Raw genomic sequence first — 14,462 nt, 5'->3', positions numbered from 1 at the left:
ATATTAAATGCAAGTCATGAGTCACATGGAACGTTCAAGTTGATCACGGCGAACTAAAGCGGTCACGGCACCACAAATGAACTCTACGGCACCGCAACAACACCACCTCCTCTCACTGCGACGTCACGTGTGACACTGACGCAACCACAACTCACAAGCCAGTAGTGCCACTAAATTCTTGAGACACTTTCAAAAATTTCTTGACTTTCAGTGGAACAAAAGTTTATTCGCATACCCTACGTTTCTAAAAAACTTACATGGGATCTTACAAGGTAATGTTTCCATCAGATGGAAAACACTAAATAACGTGGGATTAATTATTATCATGAAATTACACGAATTTTCAGAAAAGTTCTGTGCTGCGGCCAGAAATTCTGTAGACGCGCGCACCTGCGAAGAGGTGAGTCAGACACGCAAGTGTTCAGTGAATAGCTGGGGACCTCGCAGCGTCGTAAGCTGTGGTCGTAAGTTGTATGTCGTAAGTTGTGGTCGCGAGTTGTATGATGGGCGTGAATTTTGGCCGTAAGTTGCAGGCGTAAGCTCACTAAGCTGTAGTCGTAGGCTCACTAAGCTGTTGTCGTAAGCTCACTAAGCCGTGGTCGTAAGCTCACTAAGCTGTGGTCGTAAGCTCACTAAGCTGTGGTCGTAAGCTCACTAAGCTGTGGTCGTAAGCTCACTAAGCTGTGGTCGTAAGCTCACTAAGCTGTGGTCGTAAGCTCACTAAGCTGTGGTCGTAAGCTCACTAAGCTGTGGTCGTAAGCTCACTAAGCTGTGGTCGTAAGCTCACTAAGCTGTGGTCGTAAGCTCACTAAGCTGTGGTCGTAAGCTCACTAAGCTGTGGTCGTAAGCTCACTAAGCTGTGGTCGTAAGCTCACTAAGCTGTGGTCGTAAGCTCACTAAGCTGTGGTCGTAAGCTCACTAAGCTGTGGTCGTAAGCTCACTAAGCTGTGGTCGTAAGCTCACTAAGCTGTGGTCGTAAGCTCACTAAGCTGTGGTCGTAAGCTCACTAAGCTGTGGTCGTAAGCTCACTAAGCTGTGGTCGTAAGCTCACTAAGCTGTGGTCGTAAGCTCACTAAGCTGTGGTCGTAAGCTCACTAAGCTGTGGTCGTAAGCTCACTAAGCTGTGGTCGTAAGCTCACTAAGCTGTGGTCGTAAGCTCACTAAGCTGTGGTCGTAAGCTCACTAAGCTGTGGTCGTAAGCTCACTAAGCTGTGGTCGTAAGCTCACTAAGCTGTGGTCGTTAGTTCACTAGGCTGTGGTCGTAAGCTCACTAGGCTGTGGTCGTAAGCTCACTAGGCCGTGGTCGTAAGTTCACTAGGCTGTGGTCGTAAGTTCACTAGGCTGTAGCCGTAAGTTCACTATGCTGTGGTCGTAAATTCACTAGGCTGTAGTCGTAAGCACACTAAGCAGTGGTCGTAAGCTCACTAAGCTGTAGTCGTAAGCACACTAAGCAGTGGTCATAGGTCTTGTTTTAGTCGTAATATATCGTATGTTCTAAAATAGCAACAAGTTCAATTCTACCGGTAATGTCCACGTTGATCCTAAGTTCAAAGAAGGTTTTTATTTCATACAAGTTCGTAAGTTCTCTAATGGTCGTAAGTTTAAAGGCTTTCGTAATTTCTAAGCCGATTTTAAGATACTCGAAAGTTAACAGTTGGTCGTATTACCAACTTAGAACCAGACGCTCTCACCAGAACCATTGGCATCGCGCATTTCTAACAGTTCAAGCCACAGAGTTCTAAAAGTTTTAAAAGCATAGATGTAATTAGTTCTAGTCATAGAGTTCAAGCCTTGCAGTTATTATAGTCCTAGCCGCGGAGTTGTAATAGTTCTAGCCGCGGAGTTCTATAAGTTCTAGTTGCGGATTTCTAATAGGTATAGCCGCAGAGTTCTTAAAGTTCTAGCCGCGGAGCTCTAATAGTTCTAGCCGCAGAGTTCTGAAAGTTCTGGCCGTGGAGTTATAATAGTTCTAACCACGGAGTTCTGAAAGTTCTAGCCGTGGAGTTCCCCTCAGGGGGGACTTCTGACGCATGTCTGTGCTCGTCAGAAGTCCTATGGGATTTCGCGTTCCTAGGGGGGGGGGACCTAGGGGTCCCCCCTAGGGGGATCCCTTTCGCGTTCCTAGGGGTAGGTAGTGTGGTAAGAGCAAACCTTCCTGAGCGCCCCACCGCTGAGTTCGCGGTGTCTGACTGTAGGTCTCAGTTGTGGGGTTAAGTTATTATGTAGGATTCCTTACATTTCCCTTCTCTGTCTCTCTCGTGCGGGCGGCCGACGTCCCGTGTAAGCGACCTCTTGTTCGAGTGTCTTCGTTTCTGTTGCTTTTCACCTGTCCCTCCTTGTCACTTCGTCTCTTTGAGATGCCAACGCTGTTTCTTTCGAGCCAGCTTCAGCGGGCTGGACATCTGAGACCTTCCGCCCCTTGTGGGTGATGATCTATTTTTGATTTGAGAAACTTTTGATAATTGAGACCTTCCATCCGTCCAGCAGTAGAACCCTTCAGTTCTACCGTCCAGCAGTAGAACCCTTCAGTTCTACCGTCCAGCAGTAGAACCCTTCAGTTCTACCGTCCAGCAGTAGAACCCTTCAGTTCTACCGTCCAGTAGTAGAACCCTTCAGTTCTATCGCCCGCCGCACAGTACGGAGGAAGTTAGGTGAAGTACTCAAAATTCTGAATGATTCATTGTAATAAATATATGCAGCAACAATTAATTATTCAGTCATACATATTTAAGAAAAAAGAGATTAAAAATTACTTCAATCTCGGTCATGGTGTAAAAATTGCCCATCTAAGAACGTACCACGAACAGTGACTTGAAAATTATACTTCAGGAACAGGCGTATAATTATCAATTCAAAAACATAACAAAGGTATAAAATCTCAACAAGAAATATATATACACATAATACTGAACGAGTATTTCTGTAAGAGTATACACATTATGCTAATAAATTAAAGTGGATCGACTTTTTGTCGTGTTTCTAAGGAATGTTGAATTGCCCGTGTTCCCGTGTTATGCTTTATTGAAATTCGCTTCTCTCGTAGCTAGGTTGCCAACGAACAGTTCAACTCTGTGGTGTCATCCTCCAAAGCAGAGCTCTAGTAATTAGCAATTATGAAGTGAAAAGTAAACTTTAAAACTTTTGCGCCTCCTAACGCAAACTTCCTAAGAGCAAACCTCCTTAGGTGCTTTACCAGCCTCACTTCTCATCCGCCAAGGGCATCGAGTCCAATAAGTCCTCTTCACTTGAGGACTGAAGTGGTTCATCACGCCGAGTCCAAAAGGAATAAGGTTGCACGCGAGACTAACTTCGGTCAACATGAGGAGGTGGACGAAGCTACGGAAAACGAAAAGGCGACCGCATGACGGAGGCTAAGGAGTCTTCCAGGGAGGCAAGAGAGTCGTTGGCGGGTGCGGGAAAATCGTCGGCCGAGGCGAGGTCGTCCAATACTAACGCGGTAGAATTGTCATCATAAGAAATGGAAGACCGGCTATGTTGGACTCCAGCAGGGTGCCGGGGGTGGGTGACGGGCTGCTGCTGCTGCTGTTGCTGAGGGTGGGTGATGGACTGCTGCTGCTGAGGGTGGGTGATGGGCTGCTGCTGTTGCTGCTGAAGGTGGGTGATGGGATGCTGCTGCTGCTGCTGAGGGTGAGTGATGAGCTGCTGCTGCTGAGGGTGAGTGATGAGCTGCTGCTGCTGCTGAGGGTGGCTGATAGACTGCTGCTCCTGCTGCTGCTGAGGGTGAGTGATGGGCTGCTGCTGAGGGTGAGTGATGGGCTGCTGCTGAGGGTGAGTGATGGGCTCCTGCTGCTGCTGCTGAGGGTGAGTGATGGACTGCTGCTGCTGCTGAGGGTGAGTGATGGACTGCTGCTGCTGCTGAGGGTGGCTGATGGACTGCTGCTGCTGCTGCTGCTGCTGCTCAGGATGAGTAATGATCTGCTGCTGCTGCTGAAGGTGAGTGATGAGCTGCTGCTGCTGCTGCTGAGGGTGTGTGATGGACTGCTGCTGCTGCTGAGGGTGGGTGATGGAATGCTGCTGCTGCAGAGGGTGAGTGATGGACTGCTGCTGATGATGAAGGTGGGTGATGGACAGCTGCTGATGATGAAGGTGAGTGATGGACTGATGCTGATGATGAAGGTGGGTGATGGACTGCTGCTGATGATGAGGGTGAGTGATGGACTGCTGCTGCTGCAGAGAGTGGGTGATGCACTGCTGCTGATGATGAGGGTGAGTGATGGACTGCTGCTGCTGCTGCAGAGGGTGGGTGATGGACTGCTGATGCTGCTGTTGCTGAGGGTGAGTGACGAGCTGCTGCTGCTGCATCGGATAGGTAGTTTGCTGCTGCATCTGGTGGGTAGATTGCTGCTGCAGCGGGTAGGTAGTGTGCTGCTGCATCGGGTGGGTAGATTGCTGCTGTATCGGGTGGGTAGTTTGCTGCTGCATCGGGTAGGTAGTTTGCTGCTGCATCGGGTAGGTATTTTGCTGCTGCATCGGGTAGGTATTTTGCTGCTGCATCGGGTAGGTAGTTTGCTGCTGCATCGGGTAGGTAGTTTGCTGCTGCATTGGGTAGGTAGTTTGCTGCTGTATTGGGTGGGTAGATTGCTGCTGTATTGGGTAGGTAGTTTTGTTGAGACGATTGCAGACGACGCCGTTGAGACGATTGCAGACGACGCGGTTGAGACGATTGACGACGACGCAGTTGAGACGATTGCAGACGACGAGGTTGAGACGATTGCAGACAACGCGGTTGAGACAATTGCAGACGACGCGGTTGAAGCGATTGCAGTCGATACAAATTTAGGCGTTATGTTTGAAGGTGCTAACAGGAAGGAACCCGGCCTAGAAGACGAGGCGTAGTTCATTGTGGTCGCTGAAGACCCAGGAGCCTGAAAGAATGTCGTTGATTGAGTGGAAACGGGGCAGCTCGAGATACGAATCTGTGGGAAAATAGATAAAATATCAAAAGTGATAGAGGCTGGAAGTACAAATGACAATCGTTGAATGGTTTCCAATAGGTTCTAAGGCTGGCGTCGAAAATGTACGTTACAATCATCGAGGGAATTATAAGTTTGACCGTGTTAGGCATTGTTAGAGCATTCTGCATAAACACCGAAGCATGTAATCTACTGCTTTAGTAATTCCTAAATAAAGTTAGAGTCATATTTGTTCAATGGATGTCCATTAGAGATGACACTGACGAGTCTATACCTATATCTATGTTAAGAATACAAATGGGCCTAGTGATTTCTTATATTTCAGCAAAACATAGTGAATAAACTAATGGTCCAGTCAATAAACTAGACTAATCCTGATTGAATTAGCAATGCCACTAGATAAAGTCATAATTTTTGATTAGCCGAATGATTCATTTTTTGATTTTTAAGAAGGAACGAGGAAATTAGTGAAACATTTAGGAAAAACTCACTTACATTGGACGATGAAGCCTGAACATTGGGCCAAGAAGCCTTGACATTGGGCGAATAAACATTGAAATTAGGCGAAAAGTCCTTAAAGTTGGGAGAAGAACCTGAAGTTTTCTTAGCACTTCTCACAAAAGGCGAGGACGGCGGAGGCATGAGTCGACCATCTTCTTCGTTTTCAGGGTGACTTGCGGTAAAATGAAGACTGCCTCCATTGGAATCAGCCACAGGAATATCCATTCTGGTACCATCCAGTGACTTCATTTTGCAACTAACTGGAATGTCGTTTTCAATGGAGCCAGCTGGCATTCCCCCAACTGGGTCATGTGGTGGATAGCCCGTCATTAACGAAGGCATGCCACCACCAGGGCTGGAGTGGGGTGGTGAGTAATCCATCTTTGCCGAAGACGTGCCACCACCAGGGCTGAAGTGGGGTGGCGAGTAATCCATCATTACCGAAGGCATGCCTCCACTAGGGCTGGAGTGGGGTGGTGGGTAATCCATCATTACCGTAGGCATGCCCCCACTAGGGCTGGAGTGGGGTGGAGAGTAATCCATCATTACCGAAGGTGTGCTCCCACCAGGGCTGGAGTGGGTTGGTGGGTAGCCCGCCATTTCGCTCGACAACACATCGATGAACGAATCGGGCGAGCACAAATTTCGTAGGTCGCTCAAAAAATCCTCTTCGAAGCCAAACTCATCCATGATTTCTCAAATGAATTTAAACGTTACGCTAAAACCTATTTTTGAAATAATGAACTTAAAATCTGGCAACAACAGCCTACCGTCAACAACAGCCTACCGTCTATAACGCTGCATTCTCCATGTAAAAATTGAATAAGAAGTGTTGAATTAGGTTTGAATATTTTGGGCATTTTTGTGTTATACACAAGTGCGGCTGGGACCAGCATTGTATGGTTAGTATAGTATACCGAATACAATGCACGTCAAGGTTCATCATAAAAATTTTTAAATTAATTACCAAATGACTCGTGCATGCGTAAATCTTCCACCATCACCAACAAGACATCCTTCATATTGCACCTCATCTCAGAAGCACTACTGCAGCATGACCTAACCTAACATCAGACTTTTCCCGGGGTAATTCGATCAACTGGCAAACGATGCAATACATTATTATTTCATCTAAACAAAACATGTCACGACTAATCAAAATCTTTATGAAAATTCACCCTTATTTGTTGTTTCGGAATGCTCCAAAAGTTCACATTCGTCACGCAAGTTCATATTCACAGAAGTTCGTATTCGTGTTGGAAACAAGCGTCACGACACACGGCAACCCGCCCACCGATGTTGCCAGATAAAGGCGGGAGCTTCACCGTTTTCTAGAGTGAAAGCATACAAAGTCATTTATTCGGACGTGGTTTGATATATGATAACTGTCTTCATTATGTGGCCTTCATATTATAGGACCAACCTCAATCCCTCTGGTCCCAGCCATCCCTCTGGCCCTTGCCATCCCTCAGGTCCCTGCCATCCCTCTGATCCCTACCATCCCTCAGGTCATTGAAAGTATATTTCATTCAGGAAATAATTCGTAATAAGGCGGGAAGGTAAACGTTTCATTTCACCCCAACACATCAATGACGGCAACATTCGTGAGAGTGGCAGGTTTAGTGCACCGTGTTACATTTGGTGGCAAGAAAGCACTGTTAATACGCCTCTCTAAAGCGCTCTGTCATCCACTTGCAATCGCTTGCGATTTACTAAATCGATATCCGACGCTCCGATCGTGAGAAATATTACGTTGATTACGCTAATTCTTACGATGTCGCAGTACGAGGCTTTTAAATACTTGGCTGAAGTAAGAAAACCAATTTGTTTATAAAAAGCCTCGATCTGTTCTAAGTAATGTACAAATGAATTAAATATGCAACTTGTCAAATCTCAAACAAATCAAAACTTCTATACATGTTCAATTGGTCTCTCTATTTCTAATATTTTTAATAGGTAGAACTTGGAGCAGAACACTTCCTGTGTAGGCGAGGGTGAGAAGCTCCACTTGTTTCGACTTAGCAGAGAAGATCCGAACCTAGTTACTATTTCAGGCAGTAAGTAGTTACTTGCATGCAAGTACGTAGTAAAATAACTTACCCCCCTGGTGTCCCCATACTATGATGGTGCCAATTATTGATTGATGCCAAGCCAACCACTTTAATACACAATTTATTTACTGGATTTACTGTAACGTACACAATACATGAGCAGTAATTCAATACAATACCTCATTGACTTATTGTAAGGTATTTGATGTGTGATGTAGTAATTCAATGTAATGCATGGCTGATTAATTGTAAAGATTGCATTTATGATGCAGGCACTTGCGCGAGACGTGCGTAGTCAGAGGTAGTAAGAACGAGACGAGACAAACTGTTTACTGCACGACATACACGGGACGATAGTAACTTACTAACAATAATAAATATGTTATTATATAAGCACAAGTATCACAGACATTTTTCATTTCATCACAGCCATTTTTTCAGTCATCATTTTTCATAACATGACACCATAGTACCAATGCTGTGGCGTAAAGCGTCACTAGCATGATGTTATAAATATGCAGTAACTGCAATACCAGGCACGCAGTAACTGCAATACCAGACACGCAGTAACTGCAATACTAACTGCAATACCAGACACGCAGTAACGCATAAAATAACGACCTCATTCCTCTGACGTCAACATTCCTACTTCTGTCAGCTGACAATAAAGCGCCTTGCAACCAAGCAACAACAGGAAGTGGTCTAGTAACCAGTACTTAGTTACCAGCACTGAGTTACCAGAGTACAGTTTTGTCCTCATGAGCTTCCAGAAGATTTGAACCGATCAAAATAGGAATGCATACAATATTAATAATGGCCTAATAGTGTACGAACTATCAGTGGTGGGCACAGTTCCGCTAATCCGCTAACCGCTAATTAGCGAAGCTAACTTTTTCCATATCAGATTAGCTGTTCAGCTAACTTTGAAAACCTTTAGCGGACCAATTAGCTTCCGCTAAATTTTGTTCCGCTAACTGGAAGTCCGCTATAAATGTATAAAAACCTCTGATTTAATGCTAAGTATCGTACGCCATGTGCCACGCCCACACCTATACTGCAGTCCTATGGTGGACGCAATGCTGGCAGGCATCACGAAAAGGTTTGGGCCCCTCCTAGAAGACAAGGAGTGCCAGCTGGCAGCGGCCTTCCACCCTAAGTTTCGCCTGTCCTGGCTGGAAAAGCATAATCACAGCCATCTCAGCAGGGTATAGAAGGCCATACAGACCGCCGTGGAGACAGCCCTGAGGGAGACCGTTGAGGAGGGCAGCAGCACCACCAGCAATGACGAGGATGGCGAAGATGACTTCTTCAGCAGCATTACTCAGCCCATGGAGTGCAGGAGGAGCCACTGGTCATTGAAGTCCAAGGCACAGAATTTGGTGAAGACCTGGCTGGAAAGCAGCTCGAAGGAGGAATTGACTGACGTTGCCTTCTTGAGCAAGCAGGTGTTAATGAACCTTTTCGTTAAGTACAACACAGCCATCCCATCCAGTGCTGCAGTTGAGCGCCTGTTTTCCATAGGCAAGGACATCTTGAGTTTTAAGAGAGCCACCCTGTCAGATGCCAACTTTGAGAGGCTGATGTTCACGAAGGGCAACAATCACCAACTCGAGAAGATGAAGGCGAAGAGCAAGCCAGAGTAAAAGGAGTGTGTAACCCTGGTGTAACCTTAATATTTCTTATTCGTTTAATAAACTGTATGTTGAATGTCAACTACTGCCTTATTTCATTTGTTCATTTAATTATTTATGTTACGCACATCTTGATCATCATCTGGGCCTATACTTTCAAAATTCGCTAAGTGAACGTAAGTATTTACGCTCTATTTTCTTGTCTACGATTGGTGGATTTTGCTTCAAAGGCCGTCAATGATTGGCTGATGAACTTCCGATCTCTTAACTTTTTTTGAAAGTATGGGCCCTGATCTTAGCATGCTACATCTTTTTGGAAAGCTCATTTTCAAGGCTGAAATTTCAGCTCTCTAGGCCTGTTTTTCAGAGTTCCCCCCCCCAAAAAAAAATTAAGCGAAAGCTTAATTTATATATTAAAAGTTAGCGGTTAGCGGCAAATTCTGCTACTTTTTTTTGGTGATTTATTGGTTTAGCGTTATCGAAGCTAACTTTTCAGTTAGCGGATTAGCGGTTATGGAAGCTAACTTTTAGGTTAGCTGTGCCCACCACTGCGTACTATGTAGTGTGACATAATAGTGCATATATAATAGAAATTGGCATGGACTTCATATCCAATGAAGGAACGGTTCTATCATATATATTATTTTAAACACTAGATTTGCAAAGAATTATCTTCAGTGTATGGGAGCATGGTTTCAAATGGTAGTGGAGGTAGTAATTAAGGTTGTGGTGATGATGGTAGCAAGAAGGAGAGTGAAGAAAACATGGAGCGACACAAAGTTGCCTGAAAGCTGAAAAAGAAATGACCAAAAAAGTTAAGGGCATAATAAATTTCAGAGGAGAGGGTTTTTGAGGGTATTTTTGGTCCGGAAAAAAAAAAAATTCATGGGAGTTCGGGGTGGACAGGTTGTATGTTCATGGCTGGTGAGGGCACGGCTGCTGAGGGTAGAGCAGTAGAGGGTAGTGCTGCTGAGCGCATGGTTGTTAAGGGAAGTGCTGCTGAGGGGAGGGTTGCTGAGGGGACAGTTGCTGAGGGTAGGCCTGCTGAGGGTAGAGCTGCTGAGCGCATGGCTGCTGAGGGCATGGATGCTGAGGGGATGGTTGTTAAGGGAAGTCCTGCTGAGGGGAGGGTTGCTGAGGGTAGGGCTGCTGCCGCAGCTGGACATCATTTTGAGTAGGCATGACTATGGCTACCTCAGCAGCACCTGCAATAAGAAGAAGACATGTAAAAGGTGCGTGATATCTGGAGGCTTTCTGCTAGTTAAGTGCACAACACAGTAGTAAAAAAATAGGAATATGCCTCTTAATTGAAGCTTCTAAAGAAACGACAAAGTACAAATGGAATAGAATGAAATCACAGCATACTTGGTAGTAGTGTTCAATATCATGCAGAGACACCATAAAAGTGAATAGGCTAAAAAAATTGCAAAAAAATGAGAAAACTGCCTGTTGTTGCTTTCTGTTACCCCTGTTACAGCAAGGTAATGGAAGCTACCATACCTCTGGCAATGCACATCAGGTAAAATCACTCTGAAAAATGTGTAGGTAGCTCTGGTAATGCAGCTCTGGCAACACACCTCTAGTAAGGCGTGCTCGGTTACGTCGTTTAGCAATGAGGCAGAAGGGGCAGAAGCAGCAGCACAAAACGCAGATGCAGACCAGCAGCACAGCCAGCACTATGCCGGCCAGCACCCACAGCAGCATGGCCAGACTGCAACACAATAATTCTGGTACTATATACTGCCTCTATATACCTACTTATATATACAGCGGTTGGACAAAATAATTGGAACACTACACTCATTAGTACCTACCTTTTCTTTAAAATCCTCCTCTGTCCAAAATATTCGTCAATCATCAGTTTCATTCACCCCTGTATATATACATTATACAAAGTACAAGCAAAGTAGGCTTGTAGTGCATAGGATAGTAATGTGTTGCAGCAATAGTTACTGAAATAAATTTTACAAAAATAAAACAATAAACTCTTAAGGGTTTGGGTGCAGCCACACAAGAAATGGGATGAAGCATACATTTTATGCAAATTTCAGCTTCAATGAATATATGTATAATATTCTTTAACTGGACTGTTCTAAAAGTCAAGTTAAATAGTAAAGTAAAATTATCACAGGGCATTGGTGACACTGTTTAAAATTGTGATTCAATAATGATAATAACGTTTAGAATTGTGACAACAGGGCAATGACAATAACGTTCAAGAATTGTGACCTGGCAATGGTAAAAACATTATAGAAATATAACAGTGCATCATTCAAACTCAATAGGTTGCTTACATCTGTCCAAACAATAAAGAAGAATTAGAAAATTGAATAAAAATCAACTCGTATTTGAAGAAGTTAACTGCCATCTGTGGATCAACTTACTCATGCACAACAACCTCTGGGTCAAAGCAGCAGTGGTAAGCATCTGGTCCATAGCCACAACAGACATATTCACGAGGCTGCTCAAGTTGAGGACAGACAATTTCAATGATTTGTCCAGTACCATTTACTGTTCCACATATCACTGCTGTCCCTTTGGTAATAAAAAGAAAAAAATGTTAGGCATTATAGACATATTGCCATGAGCAGCACTTGGCTGTATTTTCTATGTGCAATCATTGCAAGCAATTCTCACAGAATAATTACTCAGCCTGTATCATGCATATAAATATATAGGTAGGTAAATATTAATTAATTTTATTTTTTGCCATCATGGCTCAAGTACTGAACATCATATCATGATAAATTTTCCTTTTGAATATCTTCCACTTAGAAACTTTCTAAGTGATTTGTTCATTGCTCTACCAAATTTCAAATCAAAGATATTAAAGATAATTTAGAGAAGGTAAAGAAATCTCTGGCCATCTTCAAAGAAGAATTATTAAAAAATTGTTTTGTTTCATTCATCAAAAACTATACAGCAATACCTAGTAGCATTTTATTCATGGTGGAAAATGAAAGACTTTTTTGTTGGACTTCTCTATTGAGTCCTATAAGTAGACCAGCAAGCAGCAAGTATCATTGATGCCAACATTAACATAAATAAGATATTGAACAAAATCTTGAAGAAGATCAGAAAATTAGAAAAGAGCTGATTTACAAAAAATCTCACATATATTACTCTTTCATGGGGATATCATGGAAGAGCATGGTAGTTTTTTTAAACTATTTTCAATTGTACATGCAAATGAAGGCCATTATATTACCAACAAAATAACCTACAAATATTTGGAACAATTTTTTTTAATTTATATCACATTCAAGAATATTGTGGTTGTGGAACCTGAAGACGTGTGACTGTGCCGAATTGTTGTAGTATGTTGTTTTATTTTTTTAGGTTGTTGCAAAACGAAACAAAATTGTTAAGCTTTTTTTAAGACTGCTGTGAATACGGTTTAATTGAACTTTTTTTGTTATGATACGAGTGTGAACTTTTTAATATTTTGATGTTATTAAAAGTTTTTAGGCAGCGTGTATGACCGATATGAAGGTCGTGACCAGAGGACACCACGCATTTCAATTTCAATTTCACATGAAGCCACCAATATAAAGATGCATAATAAAATAATAATGATGAAGCTAATTAATAAGTAAGAATTATCATTGTGAGGCTGTGAGCCAGTACAAAAGCTGTCCAATTCTAGAAAAAATATAACTCAGTACTAGTAGTCAGTACTCACTGCAGACTGCAGTGAGTGACAGAGAGCTGAGAGCACATTTTCTCGTCAACGAAAACATGAAGTCATGGATAGACGGACAGATGGACAAACAGACGGACATGGCAAGCACAATAGTGTATTTTGTTCATAAATGAGAAAATGCACTAAAAAGACCTACACAAGGGCTATTCAATCAATGATATTACAATTTACTAAGTAGAAATGGCCCTCAATGGAGACTGGAGAGTTCATCACATTATCACAGAAATTTTAGTATAGTAAGTATACTGGTCCAAGACAAAGTGTAGCATTTGATTGACAAGCAAAAAACTATGAAGCTGTACAGACATAACTACAAAATTCAGGTTTGATATTATTTTTAACATGAATTGTATGGTTTGGAGAAAGGAAGCACAAGAGTTGTGACAGCTTAAGCCTACTATGTGTCATTGGCAATTGACATTAGCTAATTAGCTATGTGGACACTGGACACTAGGCAAGATTATTATTTTTTATTATTTCATTGTTCTAATAATCCAATTATATATTTCAAATTCATATCAAGGATACATACCAGACTGTATGAACCCACATAAAACTAATACCAATAAAATGCTTGAAATCATTTCCAAAATTGATGGTTGGTGAACCGTGAACTGACTCTCCTTAGACTCCTACACTATTGATTCTACACTATTACTTAAACCTCTCAACCAAACTGAGCTCATTCTGTCATTGGACACAAACTCCCAAACAAAATATAAATAGGTATGATGTCATTTCCTTGATAGGTAATCTCAATTTCTCAAATCTCAATCACCATCATATCAGTGACATCACCTGAAGTCAATTATCAACTTCCTGTGCTAATTACCCTAACTCATAACTCAGGCATGGTGCCATTATATATGCCTTCTTAATGAATAAAATAATGACCATCTACCTAATGCCAATGGGACGCGGGCGTTAGCTTCAGCCTTCAGGGCAAATTAATGAGTATATTTTGTGGGCTATGGAGTTTAGCTGCGCAAGCCGCAAGGCGCAGTCTGCGCTCCAAACAAAACACTTTTCGTAAATCACAATCCCAGTTTTCACTTATCAGCGCTCACTGCTCAGCAGTGACGCTGTCGCTGCTGCTGACGCAGCCGCAGGCATGACTCGCAGCAGACTAGCAGGTGTGCAAGACTACTTTCGCCACGATGGGTTACGCTAATTTCAAGTAGCGAACAATCAAAAACAATCCAGTCTTCACGATACACGTCAGCCGAGACGTAGTATAAGTATACAGTAAGGCCGCGGAAAACACGGCATCACGCATTCTCACAAAACGAACAATAGAATAAATAAAACAAGTAAAAAAACTTTTAAAAATCACGTTTTCTTAACAGACAAAAAAGAAAAACATTTACTCTTACATAACATTTAAGTTATGTAAAATGTTACGTAATGTTATGTAAGAGTAAATGTTTTTCTTTTGTGTCCGTTAAGAAAACTTGGTTTTTAAAAGTTTTTTATTTGTTTTATTTCACTATTTTGAGTTTTGCAAAAACCAGAAAAGCGTGGTTTTCAAAAATATTTTTATATTTATTTATTTTCTACTTTTTAGTTAGCAATTTTAGCAACTCAAATCAATTTCCAGGGTTGGCAAGTGTGGATGTTCGAGAAAAAACTCAATTCCAAACCG

At 42.6% G+C, this 14,462-nt stretch overlaps 2 protein-coding genes across 2 annotated transcripts; both read right to left on the bottom strand.

Annotated features, from left to right (window-relative positions):
• Nucleotides 1-3,449: 3,449 nt before the first annotated feature.
• On the bottom strand, nt 3,450-6,360 carry LOC108682280 (uncharacterized serine-rich protein C215.13-like). The gene is made up of 2 exons (XM_047883643.1): nt 5,430-6,360; nt 3,450-4,937 (listed from the first exon to the last, which is right to left on the bottom strand). The coding sequence occupies exons 1-2, from the start codon at nt 6,123-6,125 to the stop codon at nt 3,450-3,452; spliced, it is 2,184 nt and encodes a 727-aa protein (XP_047739599.1). The 5' UTR covers nt 6,126-6,360.
• Nucleotides 6,361-9,632: 3,272 nt separating this feature from the next.
• Nucleotides 9,633-13,514, bottom strand: LOC108682287. The gene is made up of 4 exons (XM_047883645.1): nt 13,353-13,514; nt 11,502-11,652; nt 10,695-10,828; nt 9,633-10,322 (listed from the first exon to the last, which is right to left on the bottom strand). Exons 1-4 carry the CDS (start codon nt 13,402-13,404, stop codon nt 10,222-10,224), a joined length of 438 nt encoding a protein of 145 aa, XP_047739601.1. The 5' UTR covers nt 13,405-13,514; the 3' UTR covers nt 9,633-10,221.
• Nucleotides 13,515-14,462: the final 948 nt, after the last annotated feature.

The sequence above is a fragment of the Hyalella azteca genome, unplaced genomic scaffold, assembly GCF_000764305.2.
Source record: "Hyalella azteca isolate HAZT.00-mixed unplaced genomic scaffold, Hazt_2.0.2 contig13372, whole genome shotgun sequence".
NCBI lineage: Eukaryota > Metazoa > Arthropoda > Malacostraca > Amphipoda > Hyalellidae > Hyalella > Hyalella azteca.
The sequence above is the reverse complement of the archived record's forward strand: the minus strand, read 5'-3'. Positions and strand labels throughout refer to the sequence as shown.